This window comes from Bos grunniens, chromosome 5 (genome assembly GCF_055505025.1).
Source record: "Bos grunniens cultivar Pamir isolate PY7600 chromosome 5, Bosgru_T2T1.0, whole genome shotgun sequence".
NCBI lineage: Eukaryota > Metazoa > Chordata > Mammalia > Artiodactyla > Bovidae > Bos > Bos grunniens.
This window is the reverse complement of record NC_141169.1, coordinates 30,626,372-30,647,326: the sequence shown is the minus strand read 5'-3', so window position 1 is coordinate 30,647,326 and position 20,955 is coordinate 30,626,372. Positions and strand designations below refer to the sequence as shown.

The 20,955-nt window shown below is 52.3% G+C and overlaps 1 protein-coding gene across 2 annotated transcripts; it reads left to right on the top strand.

Moving 5' to 3' along the window:
- The first annotated feature begins 9,708 nt into the window (after window positions 1–9,708).
- Window positions 9,709–14,046, top strand: AQP5 (aquaporin 5). Of its 2 annotated transcripts, XM_086399549.1 has the most exons (4): window positions 9,709–10,743; window positions 11,844–12,008; window positions 12,300–12,383; window positions 13,376–14,046. In XM_086399549.1, exons 1-4 carry the CDS (start codon window positions 10,009–10,011, stop codon window positions 13,559–13,561), a joined length of 1,170 nt encoding a protein of 389 aa, XP_086255675.1. In that variant the 5' UTR covers window positions 9,709–10,008; the 3' UTR covers window positions 13,562–14,046. The 2 variants fall into 2 exon arrangements, with proteins under 2 accessions (XP_086255675.1, XP_086255676.1); XM_086399550.1 differs by lacking the exon at window positions 11,844–12,008 and having other exon boundaries at window positions 9,712–10,743.
- Window positions 14,047–20,955: the final 6,909 nt, after the last annotated feature.

Genomic DNA, 20,955 nt, shown 5'->3' with positions numbered 1-20,955 from the left:
CACTTGTCAATAAATGCTGTTTCTGTCACAATTTACAAATGGTCCGTGCAGTCTGAGGAGCCAGAAGACAGACTAGAGTCTGTGGCGTGTCATGAGCACCCAGAGCTGCCGCGACGGGTGGTGCAGGAGTTCAGCTGGGAGGCCTGTGGTGTCCAGGTCCCGCTGTCAGCCTGGCCCAAATGGGTATGCTGGGCTCTGTCACCCAGGTGGCACTGCAGGGAGGCCACCAGGACATGGGCTGGCTGTGTGGCCACCAGAGAGAGTGAAGGAGAGCCCCCTTTGGTCCCCTCGTACAAACTATAGCACCATGTTGGGAAGACAGGGCAGGGACCCGGGATAACACCTAACACTGAACGTGCAAGATCAGCCTCCTGCTCTTCTCCCCAAACCTGCTCCTGCCATGGTCGTTCCCAGCTCAACTGATGGCAACTCCATCTTTCCAGCTTGAGACCAAAAGGCTTGAGCCATCGTTGACTCCCCATTCTCACACCCAGCCCTGACTCCATCAGGGAATCCTGCTACTTCTACCTTCGAAGGGATCCAGATCTCTCAGCTTCAGTATTTCCCACCAGGCCACCGTGTCCCTGCCTCCACGCCCTTCTCATCTCTTCTCAACACAACAACAGAGGTGTCTTTTAAAGCTTTGTCAGGGGGCATCCCCGGTGGCTCAGTGGTAAAGAATCTGCCTACCAATGCAGGAGACAGGGGTTTGATCCCTGATCTGGGAAGATTCCCAAGTGCCTCGGAGAAGCTAGGCCCATATGCCACAAGTACTGGACCTATGCTCTAGAGCCCGGGAGCTGCAACCACTGAGCCCACTCTTAGCAACTGCTGAAGCCCGAGTGCCTTAGACCTGTGCTGCACAACAACAGAAGCTCGCACACTGCAACGGGAGAGCAGCCCCCCACTCGCCGCAGCTAGAGACAAGCCTGCACAGCAACGAAGATCCAGCACAGCCATAAAAAAATTAATTTTTTTAAAACCTTTGTCAGGGACTTCCTTAGTGGTCCAGTGGCCAAGACTCTGCACTTCCACTACAGGGAGCATGGGTTCAATCCCTGGTCAGGGAAGTTATGCATGCCACGTGATACAGCCAAAAAGAAAAACAAAAAAGAATTTTTTCAGTCCACACCAGTCCCGTCAGTGACTCCCTCAGTCTCTCGAGTAAAGCCTGCGGTCCTTCTGGTGATGCACAAGGTCTGCCCACCTCCACTGCTTTCTGCCCTCCCTTGCTTTCTCTGCTCCAGCAATTCAGGCTGCTCCCTTTGCCTAGAATGTTCTTCCCCTATACATGCATGGTTCTTTCCCTCTCTTCTTGAAACCAAGCAAGACGTTATGGGGCTCCTGGGCACAAAAGCCTTTCTGCGTCACCTTCTCTGAGTTCCAAAGGGCAGGTTCAAACATTTGCTGATCAGGCAAGGGAGGAAATACAGAGACAAGGGAGAGCAGTCAAGAAACAGTAGTACAGCCTTGGGAGCAGGCTCCTGGTTCCCCCTCAAGGGATATACATAATGTTATCTTTGAGCTCCTCTGCAGAATTAAAACTCATATCAAATAGAAGACGTGATGAAGCACTCTTCTTTCCAGAGAAGGTCACAGTTCACCCATCACCTGATGCCAGATGACCTGTGGATTAAAAGAATGCGGGTCTTGCACACACCTTGATCCCTGATCCTGACTAAAAGACTCTTCACAGCCCCCACCCCCCCACCCAAAGGTGGGAAACACAGTTTTGAGGGCATTAGTCCACTGTGGTCTCCTTTACTGGCAAAGCAATAAATCTATTCTCTTCTACTTCACCCCAAACCCTGTCTCTGAGATTTAATTCAGCACCAGTGTACACAGGCTGAGCTTCTGGCATCAGTTTTCCTTCTGGGAAATTCCATTTGAAAGGCACCTGCTGGGGCAGAGGTCACAGGCTAAGCGGAACTTGGAAGCTGATTTGAGCCTTGTGCTGTTTGGTTTTTGGTTTGAGGCTTCTGTTGCTGGCGAGGATTTTGGTTTGTTCTTGGTCTGCACTTGAGTGTTCTATCGATCAAACATGGGAAATGCTTCAATTCCACCTGATGGTCCTCTGGAGAAAATCCTGGCAGACTGATCGACCTAAAGCTATGAACCTATGACCAAAAAGAAATGAGATCCTATTGTAATTCTGTTTGGCCAACGTGCATTCTTAAAAGTGAGGAGAGGTGGTCTTTGTATGATCCCCTATTCTTCAGCTAGAATTGCTTTGTCACGGGAATGGAAAGGCTGGGAATTTGCTCCCCTCCATCATGGCCAGCCACTCTTGGGTTCCTTGGGAGCCAGTTCTGGGCTTGTTCTCCTTCAAGAACTGAGCCCATCTCTTTGGAACCCTCAGTCTGGGAGTGGAAGTGAAAGTTTTAGATCACGTCTCCTCCAATGTTCTGTCTGTGTGGCCGCGGCTTATCTGTCATTTGTATTTGTGTGTGTTGTTTTGGGGTGAGCCACTCTGTCCTGTGCAGGATGGGGAAAGTCAACCTGCTCATGGCGAGCCACTTTGAGTTCTCCATCTGGGAGTGGAAATGGACTCCTCGGCTACACCTCGTCTAACATTTTGTCTGTTGAAGCATGTTGTTGTTTGTCTGTACGTGTGTCAGTACTTGCACTGACTGGTGAAGAGGTCTTTGGTAAATAACAGGTCTCACTTGTGACAACATCAGGGTATCCTTCTGTATTGTATTGGGCTTCGCCTGTGGTGGAGGGTTGGTTAGAATTTTCCCTTCTGGACTAGCCTTGATATAGGTGACCAGAGCTCTATCTTCTATCTTGTAGTCCCCCTAGGGTGTCTTTCCAAAGCTGGGAAATTTTCAGCTATGCTCCCATGAAAAGGAATTGGTATTTCTGATAAACCTATTTGCAGGGCAGCAATGGAGGTGCAGACACAGACAACAGACTTATGGACCCGGGGAGGCGGGGGGAGGAGAGGGTGGGACGAATGAAGCGAGTAGCCTGGAAACCTATACACTACCATATGTAAAATAGAGAGCCAGTGGGAATGTGCTGTGTGACTCAGAGAACTCAAACCAGGGCTCTGTGACAACCCAGAGGGGTGGGATGGCTTGGGAGGTAGGAGGGAGGGTGAAGAGGGAGGGGACATATGTATACCTATGGCTGATTCATGTTGATGTATAGCAGAAACCAACACAATATTGTAAAGCAATTTTCTTTCAATTAAAAATAAATAAAAATTTTTTAAAAGGAGGTGGATTCAAAAAATTTAGTAATTTGGCTTAAAAGCTACACTACTTTACTTCCTGCAACGGTTAATTTTATGTGTCAACTTGGCTGAGCCACAGTGCCTAGATATTTAGTCAAGAATTATTCTGAATGTTTCTGTGAAGGTATTTTTTTGTGTGAGATTAGCATTTACATTAATGAAATTTTAATAGAACTGAAGTCCTCTGTAATGTGGGCAGGCCACAACCAATCAGTTGAAGGCCTTAATAGAACAAGACTAACTTCCCTTAAGCAAGAAGGAATTCTGCCACCTGACTGTCTTTGAACAAGAAGTCTTCCCTGAGTTTTCAGCCTACCCACCTATCCTATCAGGTTTGAGGATCCTCAAGTCAACTGTGAAAGCCAATTTCTTAAAATAAACCTCTCTCTGTTCAAAGAAAAAGAAATTGGTATTTCTCTCCCCCTATGCCTAGAGATGTAAATGTTCTACCAGGATTCTCAAGAACATTTATCTAGACTATCTTTACTTTCTGAGATTGAAGAAAGAGAAAAAAGAAAGAGGGGGGCCTCAAATGGAAAAACTGTGAGATCTCTGGTTCTGTCTGTATGTAAAAATAACTGGAAAATGAGCTCTATTTAATTGTCTTAAAAATAAGTGCTTATAAATTAAATATTTTAAAAATTGGTCAAGATGAACTTCAGGACCATATGATCTGGGAAATAGTACTGAATTGATATCTGCTATTGACGGTGGCTTAAGCTTGTTGGTTTGATTAATATAGACATGTCTTTAGAGTCATCAATATTAAACATAATACTTCTGTTGTACTTAGGTTTAATAGAAATCAAATCAAATCTGATTATATCTGTTGTAAATCTGTCAAGGAAAGTAACATAATGTGAGGAAGTTTTGTTTGTTTATCAGCCATGATCTGTAGTATGTGGGATCTTAGTTCCCCAACCAGGGATTGAATTCGGGACCCTTGTATTAGAAGCACAGAGTCTTAATCATTGAACCATCAGGGAAGTCCTTTAAGGAAAGTAAATGTAAATGATAAGAGCTTTTAGGTAAACTGTATGGGAATAATTATGGTTTAGGAATGTCCACTTGAGGAAGATCTCTCTGGATATTTGGTAACATGAAATGTTAGTTAAATGATGGAAGTTTCTTGAATAGCTGGGTCATTCCCAAATAAAATAAGATACCAGGACATCAATTACTAAACAAAGAAATTAAAGACATCTAGGTCTATCAGGGAATATGTTTGGTGCCACCTGGAGATGTTCTCTATAAGAAAGCAAGTGTTTTTAGAAATTATCATTGGTATTTATGTTCACCAATTAATAGAATGCTAATATAAAAATTTATAATTTCTTACTTCTGAATTTTCACTAGAAATCAAGGTTTTTTAAAAGTTGAGGACTCTAAACATGTAGTTAAAGCTAATAAAAATAATAAAGGAAACATTTCAGTATGCTATAGGAAAGTGGGACATGTGTTTTCAGTAAAGAATGGAATTACATTTTATTAAAGAAAAACAAAGTGAGTCCATCTTAGAGCTCATTGCTTTTGGATGGAAAAATGAGGGATGGGCTAATATGGATGCAGAAAGTGATAGAAGGTTTGCAGGAAGTGGACCCTGAGAAGAGTTTTGTGCATGGTCAAGTCTGGTTGAGTTTGGAATGGATTTAACTGAGTAAATGAATTTCAAAAGTAAGCTGGTTTGAAACTTGAATTTTATTTTTATCTCTGTCAAGAAGACAATTTTTCTTAAAACACTGAACTGCCTCTGATAACAGATTCAAGTTTCTTTACCTTTTAAGTTATCTGTTCTAGATTTGCCTTTGAAATCTTTTATTGTCACTAAGGTTAAGTGAATAACTATTGTCTCACAGTGACTTATGATTTTATACACCCAAGTGTTTTGAAACTTTTTGACAAGTATCCCAAATATCAGGGCTTTAAAAAAATATTTATGTATTTATTTGACTGCATCAAATCTTAGTTGCAGCACATGGGATCTTTGTTGCAATCATGTTATACTGTTGCAAAGTTTAATTAAATTATTAAGGGGACACTGTTTCTGAGGCTTAACTCAGTAATCTATTTTTGGATGAAGATCAGATGCTACATGATCTGCAACCAAGAGATTAATACCAGGTTATGGTCATTTATATTTAAAGGCTCCCTTGTGTTGGGGACAATTAAACCATACTAGAGATAATCAGCCTAGCATCACTAGGAAATTGGGCTGGGTGCTTCATGGACAATGCCAAAATATAATTTCCCTTAAAGATAACAACTGGTATAGAACAGACTAAGTCAGACAAACTGAGACATACTAGGCTGCGCCTAATGGAATTTCTTGACTTAAATTCTTACCTATGATCTTACTAATACTGCTAGCTATATTATTTTTTATGTTACCTGTTTTACAAAGCTGCTTTTTAAAATTACTGAATGTGTGACTGAGCCTCTGATAAGATGATGATATAAGTTCCATATGAGACTCATGATTGTAATAATGTAATTCTAGATATGGGAAGAAACAACAAGAGGGGATGTTTTCCTGAACCATAAGAGACTAGTAAGACAGGGAGTCTGGAGATTTGGGGCTACTATTAATAAGGTCTAGTCCAGTAATAGCACGTTGAGCAGCCTATCAGTGAAATCTTCGCCAGACCTGGGAGTAAGTATTCTCAGCACAGCGGGATGAAGTGACCATGAAATGACTCCCACCAAACTATGGTCAAATTCATGACCCTGAAGGGGCTCTGCCAACTGAAAATTGGCACTTGCCATCTGCCTCTGCAAGGATTAGGTCAAGGCCACTGCAGCCACGGACCTTCAACACACCCTGAAAGGAGTTCAGGGTGGAGATCGGGAATGAGGTACTCTGTGCTCTGGAAAAAACTGGAAGAACAGGCCTTCAGATAGTTGGATACTCAGGAGGTTTTACGAGCCCAAATTCTTGCATCATCTCATATCAAGAAAAGCACTGAAATCATTAACAGTGACATCTGTTTTGGCCATGAGGAGGGAAAAACATTTGAAAATCAAAATGGAGTGTCTATGGTTCAGACATCCAAGGTAAAGCTAAGTGACCATTGTGGATTTCAGACACATTCCTGGATTGCTGAGAATTTGAATTTTCTGAGCTGCGTCACACTTAGGATGCTACCAGCCATTCTCAAAACAATGTCTGCTGGCAGTTGGTAGCTGCAACCAGATGGTTTCAAGGTATCCACTTAAAATGATTAAATTTTTAGTCAATAAGATTGGTTTAGGTCAGATGTTAGCCAAAAAAAAAAAAAAAAAGGCGATATGCGTAGTGGTCAGTATCTCCTGTTATGTGTATGTTAATGCTGTGAAAAAACTCCTTAGGTAAAATTACATAACTGGCTACAATGAGTCTCTTCAAAGGGCCAGTTCCAGACTGGATTTCAGGTTTAGTCTCCTGAATTCCTCAAGGAATGAGATCTATTTTGTCTATTAGAATTCCAGTTGTCACTATTTCAACTACTTCTAATTGGAGCTGTTGGACCAAGTGGTGGACCAGGGGTTTGCGATTTTAATTGAAATAAACTCTGATCCAGGATTTAAAACTTATGAATATTTCCAATTCAGTGTCCCATTGAGGCAGGACTATGCCCTATTTTAGAAGGAAGTAGCCAGAGTGGCCACCACCCAATTCCCTGAAAAGATTTCCGGAAGGTTAAAAAGAGAAGAGGAGAATTGCCTTGGTGGTTCATTAGTTAAGAATCTGCCTGCCAGTGCAGGGGACACAGATTCCATCCCTGGTCCAGGAAGATTCCCCATGCCACGGGGCACCTAAACCTGTGAACTGCAACTACTGAGCCCATGCTCTAGGGCCCACACACCACAGCTACTGAAGCCCATACACTCTGGAGCCTATGCTTCACAACAAGAGAAGCACCAATGAGAAGCCCGCACACCGCAACTGGAGAGTAGCCCCTGCTCACCAAAACTAGAGAAAGCCCATGTGCAGCAACAAGGACCCAATGCAGCCAATCGATTCATTTTTTAAAATGTTGGGACTTCCCTGGTGCTCCAGTGGCTAGGAGGACTTGTGCTTTCAATGCAGAGGGCCAGGGTTCAATCCTTGGTTGGGAAACTAAGATCCCACATGCCACATGGTGTAGCCAAAAAAGAAAAAGAAGAAAGGGAGGACTGAAACCGAGTCCCCCTAAGATTGAGTTCCTCTGCTGAGTTTATGATTAACATGCTTGCCTGCTAAGTTGCTTCAGTTGTGTCCGACTCTGTGTGACCCTATGGACCATAGCCCACCAGACTCCTCTGTCTGTCCATGGGATTCTCCAAGCAAGAACACTGGAGTGGGTTGCCATGCCCTCTTTCTGGAGATCTTTCTGACCCAGAGATCGAATCTGCATCTCCTGCATTGACAGTCTCTTTACCACTAGCACCACCTGGGAAGCACTTATGATTAACATCTCTATCCAAAATGATTATTCCCCTTCTTGTCCAACAGCTGTTCTCCTCGAGATTGAGAAGTATCAAAGAAAAGGGGGTATTGAGATCAAGCAGGACCCTATGGAACTCTTGGGCACAAAAGCCTTTCTGCGTCACCTTCTCTGAGTTCCAAAGGGCAGGTTCAAATAGCTGTTGATCAGGGAAGGGAGGGGATGCAAAGACAAAGGAGGAGCAATCAAGAAACAGTAGTACAGCCTTGGGGGCAGGGTCCTGGTTCCCCCTCAAGGAATATACATAATGTTATCTTTCAACTCTTGAACAAAACTAAAACCCCCACCAAATGGAAGACATGGTGAAGCACTCTTCATTCCAGAGAAGGTCACAGTTCACCTATTACCTGATGCCATATGATCGCCAAGGGGGCCCAATATCAGGAGTAAAAGAAGGGGTTCCTCCTGAGAGATTCTAACTTTCCCTGCCACACACAGGGAGATGCATCTCCCAGCCCAGAGAGGTCCCAAGGAAGCATTCCTCTGGGACTGACTGGGAAGGATCCAAGTGCTCAGGGCAAAGATAATTCCAGCATATGGGCACTCTTGTGACAGCTTGGGGACAGAGAGACCCTGAAGGTCAGAGAGAGGTAGAAAGGCCTCAAGCCAGGCCTAGGAAACATAACCAGCTGCCCTCATTTGAGCCACCTGGATAGATAGGGTCTTGTTCTTCAGCTACACCAGGTCAGTCCTGATGGGCCTGTGGGTCTCATCTTAGCTCACTGTGTGACCCTGGGCAAGGCAGAACCTCTGAATCTGATTTCCCTCACAGGTAGCTCAGAATTTAATCACACAGTGGAGGCCAGAGCCCTTGGTTAGCTGTAAAAGATTGGTCTCAAAACCTCAAGTAGGAGCTTCCTTCCCCTGGTGACACTACTGAGTCCTTCCCACTTTAAGACTGTGGAGTTTAAGATCTGTGGATTTATGAGAGCAGTGCCTTGACGAGAGAGAGTGAAAAAAAGGATGGAAGGGGGCAGACCGGAGGCAAGACAGAGGTGACAGAGCTTAGTCCTCAAAGGTCTCTGGGGTCACGAATGTCATTGTTCCAGTCCGCAGCAGTCTGTACCAGGCCCGCAGAGCCCTGTGCCCTCAAGCCCAGATGAAGATCCTGTACACAGCTGCCACCCTCTGCCAGGGGCAGGGCCACAGGACCCAGGGCAGAAGGGACCGACGGGCCCCCTGTCTTAGGAGGAGAGACCTGGGGGAGGAGCAGCTCCAGCAGGAAACCAGGGCAGAACAGGAACAATAGCAAGGTTTCTTCAGTCCTTGTTTTCTTTGGCCTCTTAGCTGCCATGGAGCCCAGATCCCGCTCCTCCAGGTCCTTGACTTTCCTCCGGCCCGCCCCTCAGCCCCCTGACGGAAGAGCACCTGTTCCCTCCCTCTGCTGCGCTCCACACACAGCCCTCAGGAGGCTTTAAAAATTACAGTCACATGTGAGGAAACTTTACAGAGTGTTACTCTGTGCCAAGCACTAGACTGAGTGCTTCCCAAAAACGGGGCACGTGAGTGGTGGAGGCGTCTTCAGTGCAGCTCCACTCCTGGGATCTTGGGGGTCCTTCCTTGCCCCTCTTCCAAGCTCTCAAGGGCCCTCCAGCCTCATTCCCCACATACCTACCCAGGGATTAGGGAAGAGGGAAGGATGGGAGGGGTGCGGGTCGGGGGAAGAAGGGCCGGCGGAGAGGAGGGACTGGGAAGGACTGGAAGAAAGTGTTACCCAGTTCACGGGTGGGAGAACCTGACTTTGGGGGAACTAAAAAAGACCACATGTAAGACATTCAGACGTGGAAAATGATGCAGCGACTGACAGAGACAGAGTAGAAGAGATGACGAAAGGTGAAATAGAGAGTAGACGCTAGGATGGCCAAGTCCAGGGCAGGCTGGCCTGGTGCTCATTATCCCCAAACGCCCCGGCTCCAATCCAGGAGGTCTGCCCCGCCCGAGTCAGGGAGAGGCCCGCGATGGCCGGACCGCCCCGCAAGGCCCTGCCCGGCCGGCCGCCCCCGCCACCGCCACCGCGGGCCCGCAGGGAGGTGGGTGGCGGCGGCGCTGTCCTCAGGGAAGCGCATCATTCCAGCCCGGCCGGGCATGAGGCCGGGTCAGGATGCCCAGGTCGCAGGAGGAAAAGGAGGAGCTGGACCCAGCGCCCGGAGAGAAGAAAAGGGGAAGACCGCGGCCAGAGATCAAGGCTCAGCGGAGGCACCCGTCCGGAGGGCCGAAGAACGGCAGAGCCCAGAGCCAGCAAAGTCGCCCCGGGAGCCCGGGACAGATAGAGTGGAGTAGGAGCGCGGGAGCCGCCCGGAGCGCACTATGCGCGGGTCCCAGCCCGCCGGGCCGGTCTACACCGCCGGCCTAGTCACGTGGCCCCAGAGGGCGTGCGGCTGCCCGGGCGGGGGGGCGCGCGGGGCCGGGGGCGCGGCGGCCCTGAAGTTCCCTCCCTGCGTGCAGTGCTGGCCCCCGGGTGCGGGAGCCGCCCACTGCCCCCCCGGGCCCGCCCCGCCGCGGGCCGCCTGCCTGGTATATAGCGCGCCCCCGCAGGCCCCGCGCCACGTCGTTAGCCACGCCGCGGGCACCCGGGACTGTGCGGGCACCCGGGACTGTGCGGCGCCCCCGAGCCAGCCCCCCACCCCCTGCACCGCCGCCGCCCGGACGGGTGACCCCTGCGGGGACTGCTGCAAGACCATGAAGAAGGAGGTGTGCTCCGTGGCCTTCCTCAAGGCAGTGTTCGCAGAGTTCCTGGCCACCCTCATCTTCGTCTTCTTTGGCCTCGGCTCGGCCCTTAAGTGGCCGTCGGCGCTGCCCAGCGTCCTGCAGATCTCGCTGGCCTTCGGCCTGGCCATAGGTACCATGGCCCAGGCCCTGGGGCCCGTGAGCGGTGGCCATATGAACCCCGCCATCACGCTGGCCCTCCTAGTCGGGAACCAGATCTCCCTGCTCCGGGCGGTCTTCTACGTGGTGGCCCAGCTGGTGGGCGCCATTGCCGGGGCCGCAATCCTCTATGGGCTGGCACCGTACAATGCCCGAGGCAATCTGGCTGTCAATGCGGTGAGTGCCCAGGGGGCTGGCGGTGGGGCAGGGACCCTGGGGTGGGCTCTGGACCTGGTCTCCAAGTCGCATCTCCCGAATGGGTGGCACAGAGTAGACCAGCCAGCTGACACCTTTGCCAAGAAGGTCATAGCATCCTAAGGCCAGGAAGATGAATCTCCATGGTGGTGTGTGCTCTCCGCGGACTCCTCGGGTTCGTACCCACCTCCTCTGCCTGCCCACCCACCTCTTGCTGCTGCATCCCAGCGTCTCTCCCGGTGCCTACTGTCTGCCTTCTCTTACCTCCCTTCTCCTGTCTTACCTCCGAGCTCTTCTGTCCTCCTGGGCACCTCATCACTCCCGTGTGGCCCTCAGTGGAGTGGTCTCATGGAACCATCAGTGAGAGATGGGTTGTGATCCTGCCTTTGGTGACCCCAACCTCTCTGGGTTTTGTTTTTCTCATTCTCATTACATGGGAATGGCCATAACTTCCATAGAGTGGGACTCAGGGGGGTATGTTTAGCAGCCAGGCTTGTGGACTCCCTAATGGGGTGCCCGTACATATGGCCTCTGATGAATATTGCTTTCTGCTCCTGGCCCCCTCCCCTTCCCCCCATCCCTGCAACCCCAGTTTCAGCCCCCTTGTCCCATGCAAACTGGGTTCATTAATCAAACACAGAGGAGGATTTTCCTGGCCATTGTCAAACCATGAGTCAGCCCCACCGGAGAGACGGGTTTGAGGTTTGGAGCTGGCAGCGGGTCAGGCACGGGCGGGAGGCGGGCTTGTGGGGAGCAGTAAGCAAACTGGGCAGCTGCCCACAGGAGGGAGGGTAAATGCCAGCCTGTGGGGGTTGGGGCCTGGGCAGACCGGTGACGGGCCAGTGTCCAGGAAGAGGTCCCCCAGCTTTGTCACTTTGGCCACAGCTTTGCATTCCAAGCTTTCTGACCACTGGCAAGTATATAGTCTCTTTGGCAAATGAATGACCTCCCTGAAGTGACAGGGCTTGGCTTCCAGGCACTTGGGCCCTAGGAGTCCCTGGAGACCAAGACCTCCATCCCTGCAGGTTCCTGGCCATAGAGTCAGAAGAAGGCAGGGCTCCTAACACACCATCCCCTTGCAGCTCAACAACAACACGACTGCGGGCCAGGCTGTGGTGGCGGAAATGATTCTGACCTTCCAGCTGGCACTCTGCATCTTCTCTTCCACTGACTCCCGCCGCACCAGCCCTGTGGGCTCCCCAGCCCTGTCCATTGGCCTGTCCGTCACACTGGGCCACCTAGTGGGGGTGAGCAAAGGCTGCTATACTCTGGCCCAGACTCAATCCCCTCCAGTCTGAGAAAATACGGGAGTGAGGGGGAGTTGGGATGGGGACAGCAAACCAAGCCCAAGCTCAGGACAGAGAGGAGAGGAGGGATCCAGAGGGAACTGTGAAGGGAAGGGCTCCAGGCTAGGAATCGGGGGATGGTTGGAGGCCTGGCTGAGCTCCTGAACTGCTAGGGGACCCCAGCGTGGGTCCAGGCCTTGTGAGAGTGGACAGGCATGCTGCCCTCCTCACGGCCTCCTTCTCTCTGTCTAGATCTACTTCACGGGCTGCTCCATGAACCCGGCCCGATCTTTCGGTCCCTCAGTGATCATGAATCGGTTCAGCTCCGCACACTGGGTAAGACTGGACCCTCCCCTGTCTCCCTGGCAATGAGTGCCTAGAAACCCAGCCTCAGCAGCTGACGGTTAACAGGACTTTCTGGATGATGGGGGCCCAGAGCTTGGGGGTGACTGGAGAGAGAAGGGGATGCAGCCAGAACAAGGGCAGGGGTAGATGTAGATGGCAGGGGACCCTGTTTGGGGGGCAGCGACTATGCATGTTTGTCCCTCTAGGGAAGGGAAAAGCACCTGTGCTCCGGAGTTGGTCTCTGAGGATTTGGTTTCCATCTTTTGGGGTGGCGGGGGGCAGGGCGATCCAAGTGTCTGTCTTCTCTGATGTATTATTTATCTGTGCCTCTTGGGGACTGGGGAGAGTCTTCCTTCCTGTGGGTCTGTCCCTCTGGACAATCTGTCTGTCATCTCCTTTGAGAGCTCATGGTCTCTCTCCAGAGTCTGTCTCTCTCCCTGTGTGGAAGGGAGAGGAGTTGTGTTCATCTCTCTGAGGTTCTCCATGTCTCTTCCCTCTGAAGGTTCATTTGTCTCTCTTTAGGGTGGGGTTGGTGGGCTTCCCAGGTGACGCCAGTGGTAAAGAACCTGCCTGCCAATGCAGGAGACAGAAGAGACTGCAGATTTGATCCCTGGGTTGGGAATATCCCCTGGAGGAGGACACGGCAACCCACTCCAGTATTCTTGCCCGCAGAATCCCATGGACAGAGAAGCCTTGCGGGCTACAGTCCATATGGTCGCAAAGAGTCAAATGCGACTTGCAGCAGTGGCACAGTGGGGTTGGCGGGGGCCCTGTCCCTCTGGGGATGTCCATCTCCTTTCAGGACCTGGGTGTCAGTGTCCTTTGTCATTGGGGAGTGGGATGTCAGTGGATCTGTCCCTGAAAAGGGGCAAATTCTCTCTTTCCGGAGGTGTGGGCGTGTCTGCATCTGTCTCCTCTGAGAGGCCCCTGGGTCTGTCCTCTGCGGGGAGGGCTCAACCCTGCCACTGCCCTGTCTCTGCCAGGTGTTCTGGGTGGGGCCCATCGTGGGGGCTGCCGTGGCTGCCATCATCTACTTCTACCTGCTCTTCCCCCACTCCCTGAGCCTGAGTGATCGTGCGGCCATCCTCAAGGGCACGTATGAGCCGGACGAGGACTGGGAGGAGAGCCAAGAGGAGCGGAAGAAGACCATGGAGCTGACTGCCCACTGACCAGCATCAGACAGGGGTCAGCCTCTCAGCCCCTGAACTGCAGGGGAGAAGAAGAGAAGCATATGACAGCAAGGCCTCCTCCCCCCGCAGCTGGGTCCCCTGGGCTGGGAAAGAGGTGCTGCTCCCCAGGCTGTGCAGTAAAGAGTTGGAAGCAAGAACACAGGATGGGACTCTTGGGGTAGGGGGCCAGGGGCTGGGAGCTGATGGGGAAGAGACAGGGAAGTCAGACCTCAGGGGTGGTGAGCTCAGTGCAGGCTGCCCCGGGGCCAGGCAGGAAGGGGTGGCTTGGCAGTCTGCATCCCCTCCTCCTCCCCAGCCCCTCTTCCAGAGCCAGGAGGACCCCAGCCCCTGGGACGACAGGGGTTGACCCACCCCAGAGCTTCTTAGGTTCATTACATGCCACCGTATTTATTTCTGCTCAAGGATCCAGGGGGTAGGGTGCTGGTGTTTAAGGTGAGGGCTTCCCAATAAACCACTGACATTCATGTTTGGCCTGTCTCGCTCCAGAAGATACTCTCTCAAAATACTGTAGCTCCTCACCTTTCCTCCGCATCATCCCACAACCCCCTCCACATTCTCCGCAATCCTCCGCAGAAAGACAGGGAAACTGAGGCCAGGGGAGGCTTAGAAAGTCAGAGAGGCGGGATTGAGAGGGCAGAGAGACCAAATGTAGGAACAGAGCTGGAGGTCAGGAGGGGGCAGTGGGAACAGAGAACGCCCTCACCAAGCGACCGCCTGCTCACCCCTCCCTCCTCAGCTATGTCGAGTCCTTGCCACTTGAGGAGGGCCTCAGAGGCAGGGTGTGCTCAGCAGGGTGGAGGAGAAGTGAACCGGCCGGCAGCCCCTTGAGATGCCAAGGGGGTGAGCAGCCAGGTCTGTCATCGGGCCAGGAGACACAGTCCCGGACTCCCCTTTCGGCCCCTTGAGGTTCCAGAAAGGTGCCACGTTGACAGCCTGTGTTCAGAGGGAGAAGCCCCCTGCCCCCACCCCTATCGGAAGCCATACCCAACCCACCTCTTTTCTGGGTCTGCCTCCACCAGCCAGGGTTTCACCATCTTCCCCTTGGCCTCTAGCTCTGCCCTTACTGCTCTTGTTCCCTTGCCATTGACACTCCTTAGGACACTTTCTTAAACTCACCAAGCCTCTGCCTCTTAAACTATGAAATGAGAATAAAAAAGTGCTTCCCTCACAGGGTTGTTGTGGGGTCAGATGAAGGGAGGGAGGGAGATTCCTGGGACTGGGCTGCTCTCTGTGGGGAGAGGGACAGATAAAGCTCAGGACACAGCTCTGCATCAGAGTTAGAGTCCGGCTTTGAGTTCAAGTCTGGTTGTGCAACTCTGGATGACACAAGCTGTCCAAGTTTTAACTACTTCGTCTGTAAAATGGGGATATTTGTACCCATGGATTGTTGTGAAGATAAAATGAGACAATCGATAGAAAGGAAACACTTGTGCAGACATCTCAGATCAAGGGCTCGATTTGCTTGTATGCAAAGAAATCAGCATGTCCACAGCTGGGCCCCCAGCCACACCCCAGTTCTGGAGGGCCTTTGCTTTCCTGAGAGTGTTTAACCCAAGCTCCTGCTTCTCTCTGGTGTGGGAACCTCTCATTGTGGTTTTCAGTTTTGCTCCAGAAGAGAACGGGCCAGGAAGGCCAGGAGATGGACTGAAAAGGGATGGGAGAAGCTATTGACAGTGGCTGACAAGGGTCGGCGCCGGGGGGTGGGGGTGGGGGGGGCGCGGAGCAGATGCTCCAGCCCTCCTCCAAACTTGGGTGGTGGATGTGTGAGTGCTCAGTTGCTTTAGTCGTGTCTGACTCTTAGCAATCCCATGCACTGTAGCCCGACAGACTCCTCTGTTCATGGGATTCTCCAGGCAAAAATACTGGAATGGGTTGCCACGCCCTCCTCCAGGGGATCTTCCCCACCCAGGGATGATTGAACCCGCGTCTCCTGCATCTCCTGCATTGCAGGCAGATTCTTTACTGCTGAGCCACTGGAGAAGCCCAAACTTGGGTCTGAAGAAGTGAAGTGACATGAAGTCGCTCAGTCGTGTCTGACTCTTTGAGACCCCATGGACTGTAGCCTACCAGACTCCTCCCTCCATGGGATTTTCCAGGCAAGAGTACTGGAGTGGGTTGCCATTGCCTTCTCCAGGGGATCTTCCCAACCCAGGGATCGAACCTGGGTTTCCCGCATTATAGGCAGACGGTTTTACCGTCTGAGCCACCAGGGAAGTCTTGGGTCTAATATCTGTAAAAGGGAGCTGCGGCCAGCCCTGCCCTGTCCTGCCTGCCTGGCAGCTTTATAGTTAACATCAAATGGCAGTGTGTGTGAAGCCCCAGTGAAGGCGCACACCCGCCCCCGACAGCTGCCACCACCCCTGCCTCTACCCAGGAGCCGGGCGCAAGTACCAGCTCTGACCAGCAGGGGGGGACCTCGTCCACCGGATCCACCACTGCTGAGCTTCCTCTTCCCCCAAGTCCCGGGTCTGGGCTCCAGTCAGATGGAGCGCCGACGAGAGGGCACCTGGAGTCTTTGAGGTCTGGGTCCTCTGGACCAGCCCACTGCACCCCACCCCACTGTCGGGGAGTGGTCCAGAAGAGAGGGGATTCTTTCCCCACTCACCCCCTCCTCTTTGCCCAGGGGCGGCCAGTTTCACCAGGTAGGAAGGTGGACACGGTGATGGATGGAGAGACGGAGGAGGATCGGGGGTCAAGGCAGAGAATAGACAGAGTGTTGGCCGTCCAGATGAACGGACAGGAGGGGTGACTGGGAGGGTCGGCTCTTTCAACCCCAATCTGTAGATCAGTATATCAGACCTCACTCGCCCTTCCAAACGGCTCAGGTGAGGTGCAGTCGTGACTGGGAGCCTGGCCTCTTCATCCAGCCCAGCAACTTGGTTCCTTTCTCGGACGGACCCCAAGGGAAGCAGGACGCGGTGAATGGCGGGTCGATGAGGGACAGACCCTCAGGGATGGGCGGGGCACCGCGTCGGAGGGAGGTTCGCCTAGGGCTTGAAGCGGACTAGGTGCCACGCGCCCGGCTGTTTGGCCAGCAGAGGGCGCTGCGCCCCCTCCTGTCGGATCCTCTCCGAGGAGCTCGAGTCCAAGGCTGGCAGAGACCTGCGCACACATGAGCCAGCACACGCTAACCCCGCTCTTCTCGGATCTCCGGTTGTACCCAGCGGGCTGCATCTTCGCATAGACTTCTCGCTCCGCATGTGTGCGGAGCCACATCGCCTGTCCCCCATTCCTTTTCACAGGACCGCTGGGGATCAGACCTTGGTACCTGGCTCCATGTGTTCTCTGAGGGGTACAAGTATGTGTCATATCCAAGCACACACATATTCAGTCACCCCCTCTGACCCTCTGCTCCACCTGAAGACAAAACCCAGACAAGCCTTGCTTCTCCGTAGGCTGCTTCCTCCCTTTCCCCTCCCCCTGTGCCCAGGGACGGTCAGTTTCCCCAGGTGGACATGGTGACATGATGGAGAGGTGGAGAACCAGGGGCCAAAGCAGAGGATAGGCAGAGGGCTGACTGTCTAGATGGCTGGACAAGAGGAGGGGTTGCAGGGAGGGTCGGCCCTCTCAGCCGGCCTCTGAGCCTCCGCTTCCTCTTTCCAGGTTTTTAGTGCGGTGGGTGAGGGGATACGAGGGAGATGACCTTGAATCCTTCCCTTTCTGTCATGCTTATTGTTCCTCCTCCTCATCTCCCCATCATCTCTCCTCCTCCTTCTCCTTCTTGCTCCCCCATCCCTTCCCAGCCCTGAGATAGGACCTTAGCACTCACACTGCCCCAAGTGGACTTGCGCACACACACACACACACACACACACCTGCTCATACATGGAGATGCCCACCCTGGTAGTCTAGGGTGCCAGGAGACAGGCCTCTGAGTGAGCGCACACAGCTTCCTGGCAGGCAGCTGCAGACAGCCAGGTACGGGGCTTGACAAAAACTCTTGGAGCATGAGTGACCTCAAAAGCATGCCACTAGGGCCCAGGAAGGCTAGGTCCAGGGACACGCTGGCTAGAGCAAGTTCTGGCCGATGTCCACCTGTCCTGGACAGGTAAAGGACCGAGTTCCAGGCCAGGCAGGGTCCCAGGAGACTCTGCTCCAGGTCAGCTGGAGACCAGGGCCACCACCCACTCAAGGCTCTCAACCCCGGGGCCCAGAGCAGGGGCCTCAGGCGCGGCTTGTCCTGGACCATTTCTAACCCAGCACAGTCTTCACAGCTCTCACTGGAGTGGGAAGGGAGGTGACAATCCTAAAAATCACCATTATCTGACTTTCTCCAAGGCATCATCAGCACATTCACTCCTAACAACATATTGCTGCTGCCGCTGCTCAGTCGCTTCATTCGTGTCTGACTCTGTGCGACCCCATAGACAGCAGCCCACCAGGCTCCCCCATCCCTGGGATTCTCCAGGCAAGAACACTGGAGTGGGTTGCCATTGCCTTCTCCAATGCATGAAAGTGAAAAGTGAAATTGAAGTCGCTCAGTCATGCCTGACTTTTAGCGACCCCATGGACTGCAGCCCACCAGGCTCCTCGGTCCATGGGATTTTCCAGGCGAGAGTACTGGAGTGGGGTGCCATTGCCTTCTCCAACAACATATTAGGGAGGTGGGAACTAACGTCTCCACTTTTTTTTTGGCCTTGGAGGCGCAGCTTGCAGGATCTTAGTTCCCCAACCAGGGACTGAAACTTGGCCCCCGGCAGTGAAAACTCAGAATGCTAACCACTGAACCACCAGGGAATTCCCATCATCTCCACTTTAAAAGTGGGGAAGCTGAGGTGACAGGAGTTAACACCGGTCAGGGATGCGGAACACACGGTAGTATTCAAATGCTTTCTCTTTCTTATCAAAGGCTCTCAACAGACAGGCATGACTGCTGTTTGGTGCCTGTGTACAGGTGCAGAAATTGAGGCCAGGTAATATGCAGGGACTGGGACGTGTCCTCAGGCCCTCTATGACCCTGTCTGAGGGGAGCAAAGGAGGGAGATGCCCTTGAAATTCGCTGGGACAGCCCCTAGGCAGGGAATTCCCCCCACCCCTCCGTGCCAGGGTGTAATGTCACTCACACTGTGCCCACAGCCACATTCCTTCAGCCTGGAGCATTTCTTGAAAGAGTCCTTCATGCCACGCAAGCCTGGGAGTCTGCACTGGAACAGTGGCAGCACCAAGGAGGTCAAAGTCAGAAGTAGCCACTAGTTATTCCCAAGCCCATCTTCTCTATGAAGTTTGCCCTGACTCTGCTGGAGGGGGAAAATTAGGGCAGGCTTCATAGAGGAATTGAACTTGAGCAAAGTCTTGAAAGAAAACCAAAAAAGAAAAGCATTCCAAACCCAGAGTCTCCACTACTCGGTGACTACCCAGGCACGTTTCAAAGAGCCAGCCAGGCAGAGGGAGATGTGAAAATCACAGATGAGGCTGGGAATGGCCGAGAGAGGTCCCCAGTCACTCGAAGGGAGCCAGGAACCCAAGGAGGGGCCCCGACTCGAACCCAGGAGAAGGGCTGCCTCTTCTTCAGGATCAGAGGGAAGCTGGCAAGGGCACAGGGGGCTGCAGGGACAGGGGACGGGGGAGAATATACTAAGTCTTGCCAGTTGGTTTCACTTTCTAGGTAGAGCAAGAGGCAAATCGATCTGCTGGAAGAAAGCCAGAGCAAGGTAGGGTACTCAAAGAGAGTAGGAAGATTTGAAGTAGGGCTTAGAATAGGGAGAGAGCTGCCTGGAGACAGTGTGGTGTATGGATTACTGAGACCCCTACTGAGGCCAGAGCCCATAGGCTTGTCAAGGCATCAGTCTGCATGGCTGGGCAAGTTTCTCCAGCAGTGCTCAGCAGCACAGATGGGAGCAGAAGGGTGTGGAGGAGAACATGCATGGAGGAAAATGGTGGGGGGCAGGGAGGGCAAGGTGCAAAGAATGGGAAGCTGGGACAGAGGACACTGCAAGGTGAGACGCCAGGGGATCTGGCTGGACAAGGTAGAGTCAAATCAGGAGGGTGGGATGAACAGAAAGAGGGGAGGGGAGGATTGGGGGAGGGATGTGGCTGGAATTGAAGTGGGAGAGGGTGGTTGGACAGAGCCTGTGGTCAGAGTTGGGATATTTCACTTGAAGATTTCAGAAGGCCTGTCCCAGGTAAGGACAGGCTGTAAGGCAAGCTGGCTGAAATGAAGCAGACATGAAAGCCTCCAGGTCAGGAAACTTATTCACTCATGCATTCATTCAGCAAATATTCATTGAGCACCTGAGCCAATCCCTACGCAAGAGGGTACATGTAGGGATGAACAAAACTTGTTCCTGCCCCCCTAAGGGGCTCCCCGCCTCACTGGGGTGATACATTAACACCATGACAACACCCATGGTGACTGTAGTGTAAATGGCCAGGTGTGGTGAGGAGGCCTCACCCAGGAAAGGGCCAGGTGATGTCAATGCTGAGCCTTGGGAATAGATTGCTGTTGTTCAGTCGCCTACTAGTCGGGTCTGACTCTGTGACCTCATGGACTGCAGCATGCCAGGCCTCCCTGTCCCTCAGCATCTCCCAGAGTTTCCCCAATGTCATGTTCATTGCTTTGGTGATGCCGTCCAGCTATCTCATCCCCTGACGCCCTCTTCTCCTTCTGCCCTCAATTTTTCCCAGCATCAGGGACTTTTCCACTGAGTCGTCTGTTTTCATCAGGAATCAATTAGGGCTCCCCCAAACAAAGGACGTGGGGTGGGCTTTCCAGGGAGAAGAGAGAGTATCCCCCCGGGGAGACCAGCATGAAGTATTCTAGAACCACTGGCCATTTGGTGAGGCCAGAGGGTAAAGAACAAGGCAGGAAGTGGGGAGAGGTGAGGCAGGAGAAGCAGGGTCCCAGAGGACCGTGGGGGCCAGGCACGGAGCTCACAGAGGCGACCAGAGGCTTTGAAGGGATTTTAGCAAGGAGCAGCAGGATCAGATTTGCATTTTAGAAAGATCACTCAGGCTGCAGTGTGGATAATTGATTGGAGCGGAGCAAGGGAGACGACAGAGAGAATGGTTGAAGGCTGCAGGGCAGCAGGGGTGGCAAGAAGAGGGCAGTGTCAGGAAACACTTGGGATTCAGCATCAGTAGGACTTGATGCCTTGGCTGGACGGGGGCGGGAGGGCGAGGTCAAAGATGCCTCGCAGGTGCCACCAACTGAGCTGGGGACAACAGCAGGAATGCATTCAGGGGACCCGGGGAGAAATGAGAATCTCATCGTGAGACACGTCACATTTGGGGAACCTGCGGACACCAGGGGACACCTGCTGGGCAGGGACACATGGCTCCGGGCACAGCCTGGGCACTCCGCTGTGGGTAAGAGGTGACAAGTGCATTATTTTAGCAGCTCGGCAGGTTCTTCTTAGGGACAAAACACTTCTGTT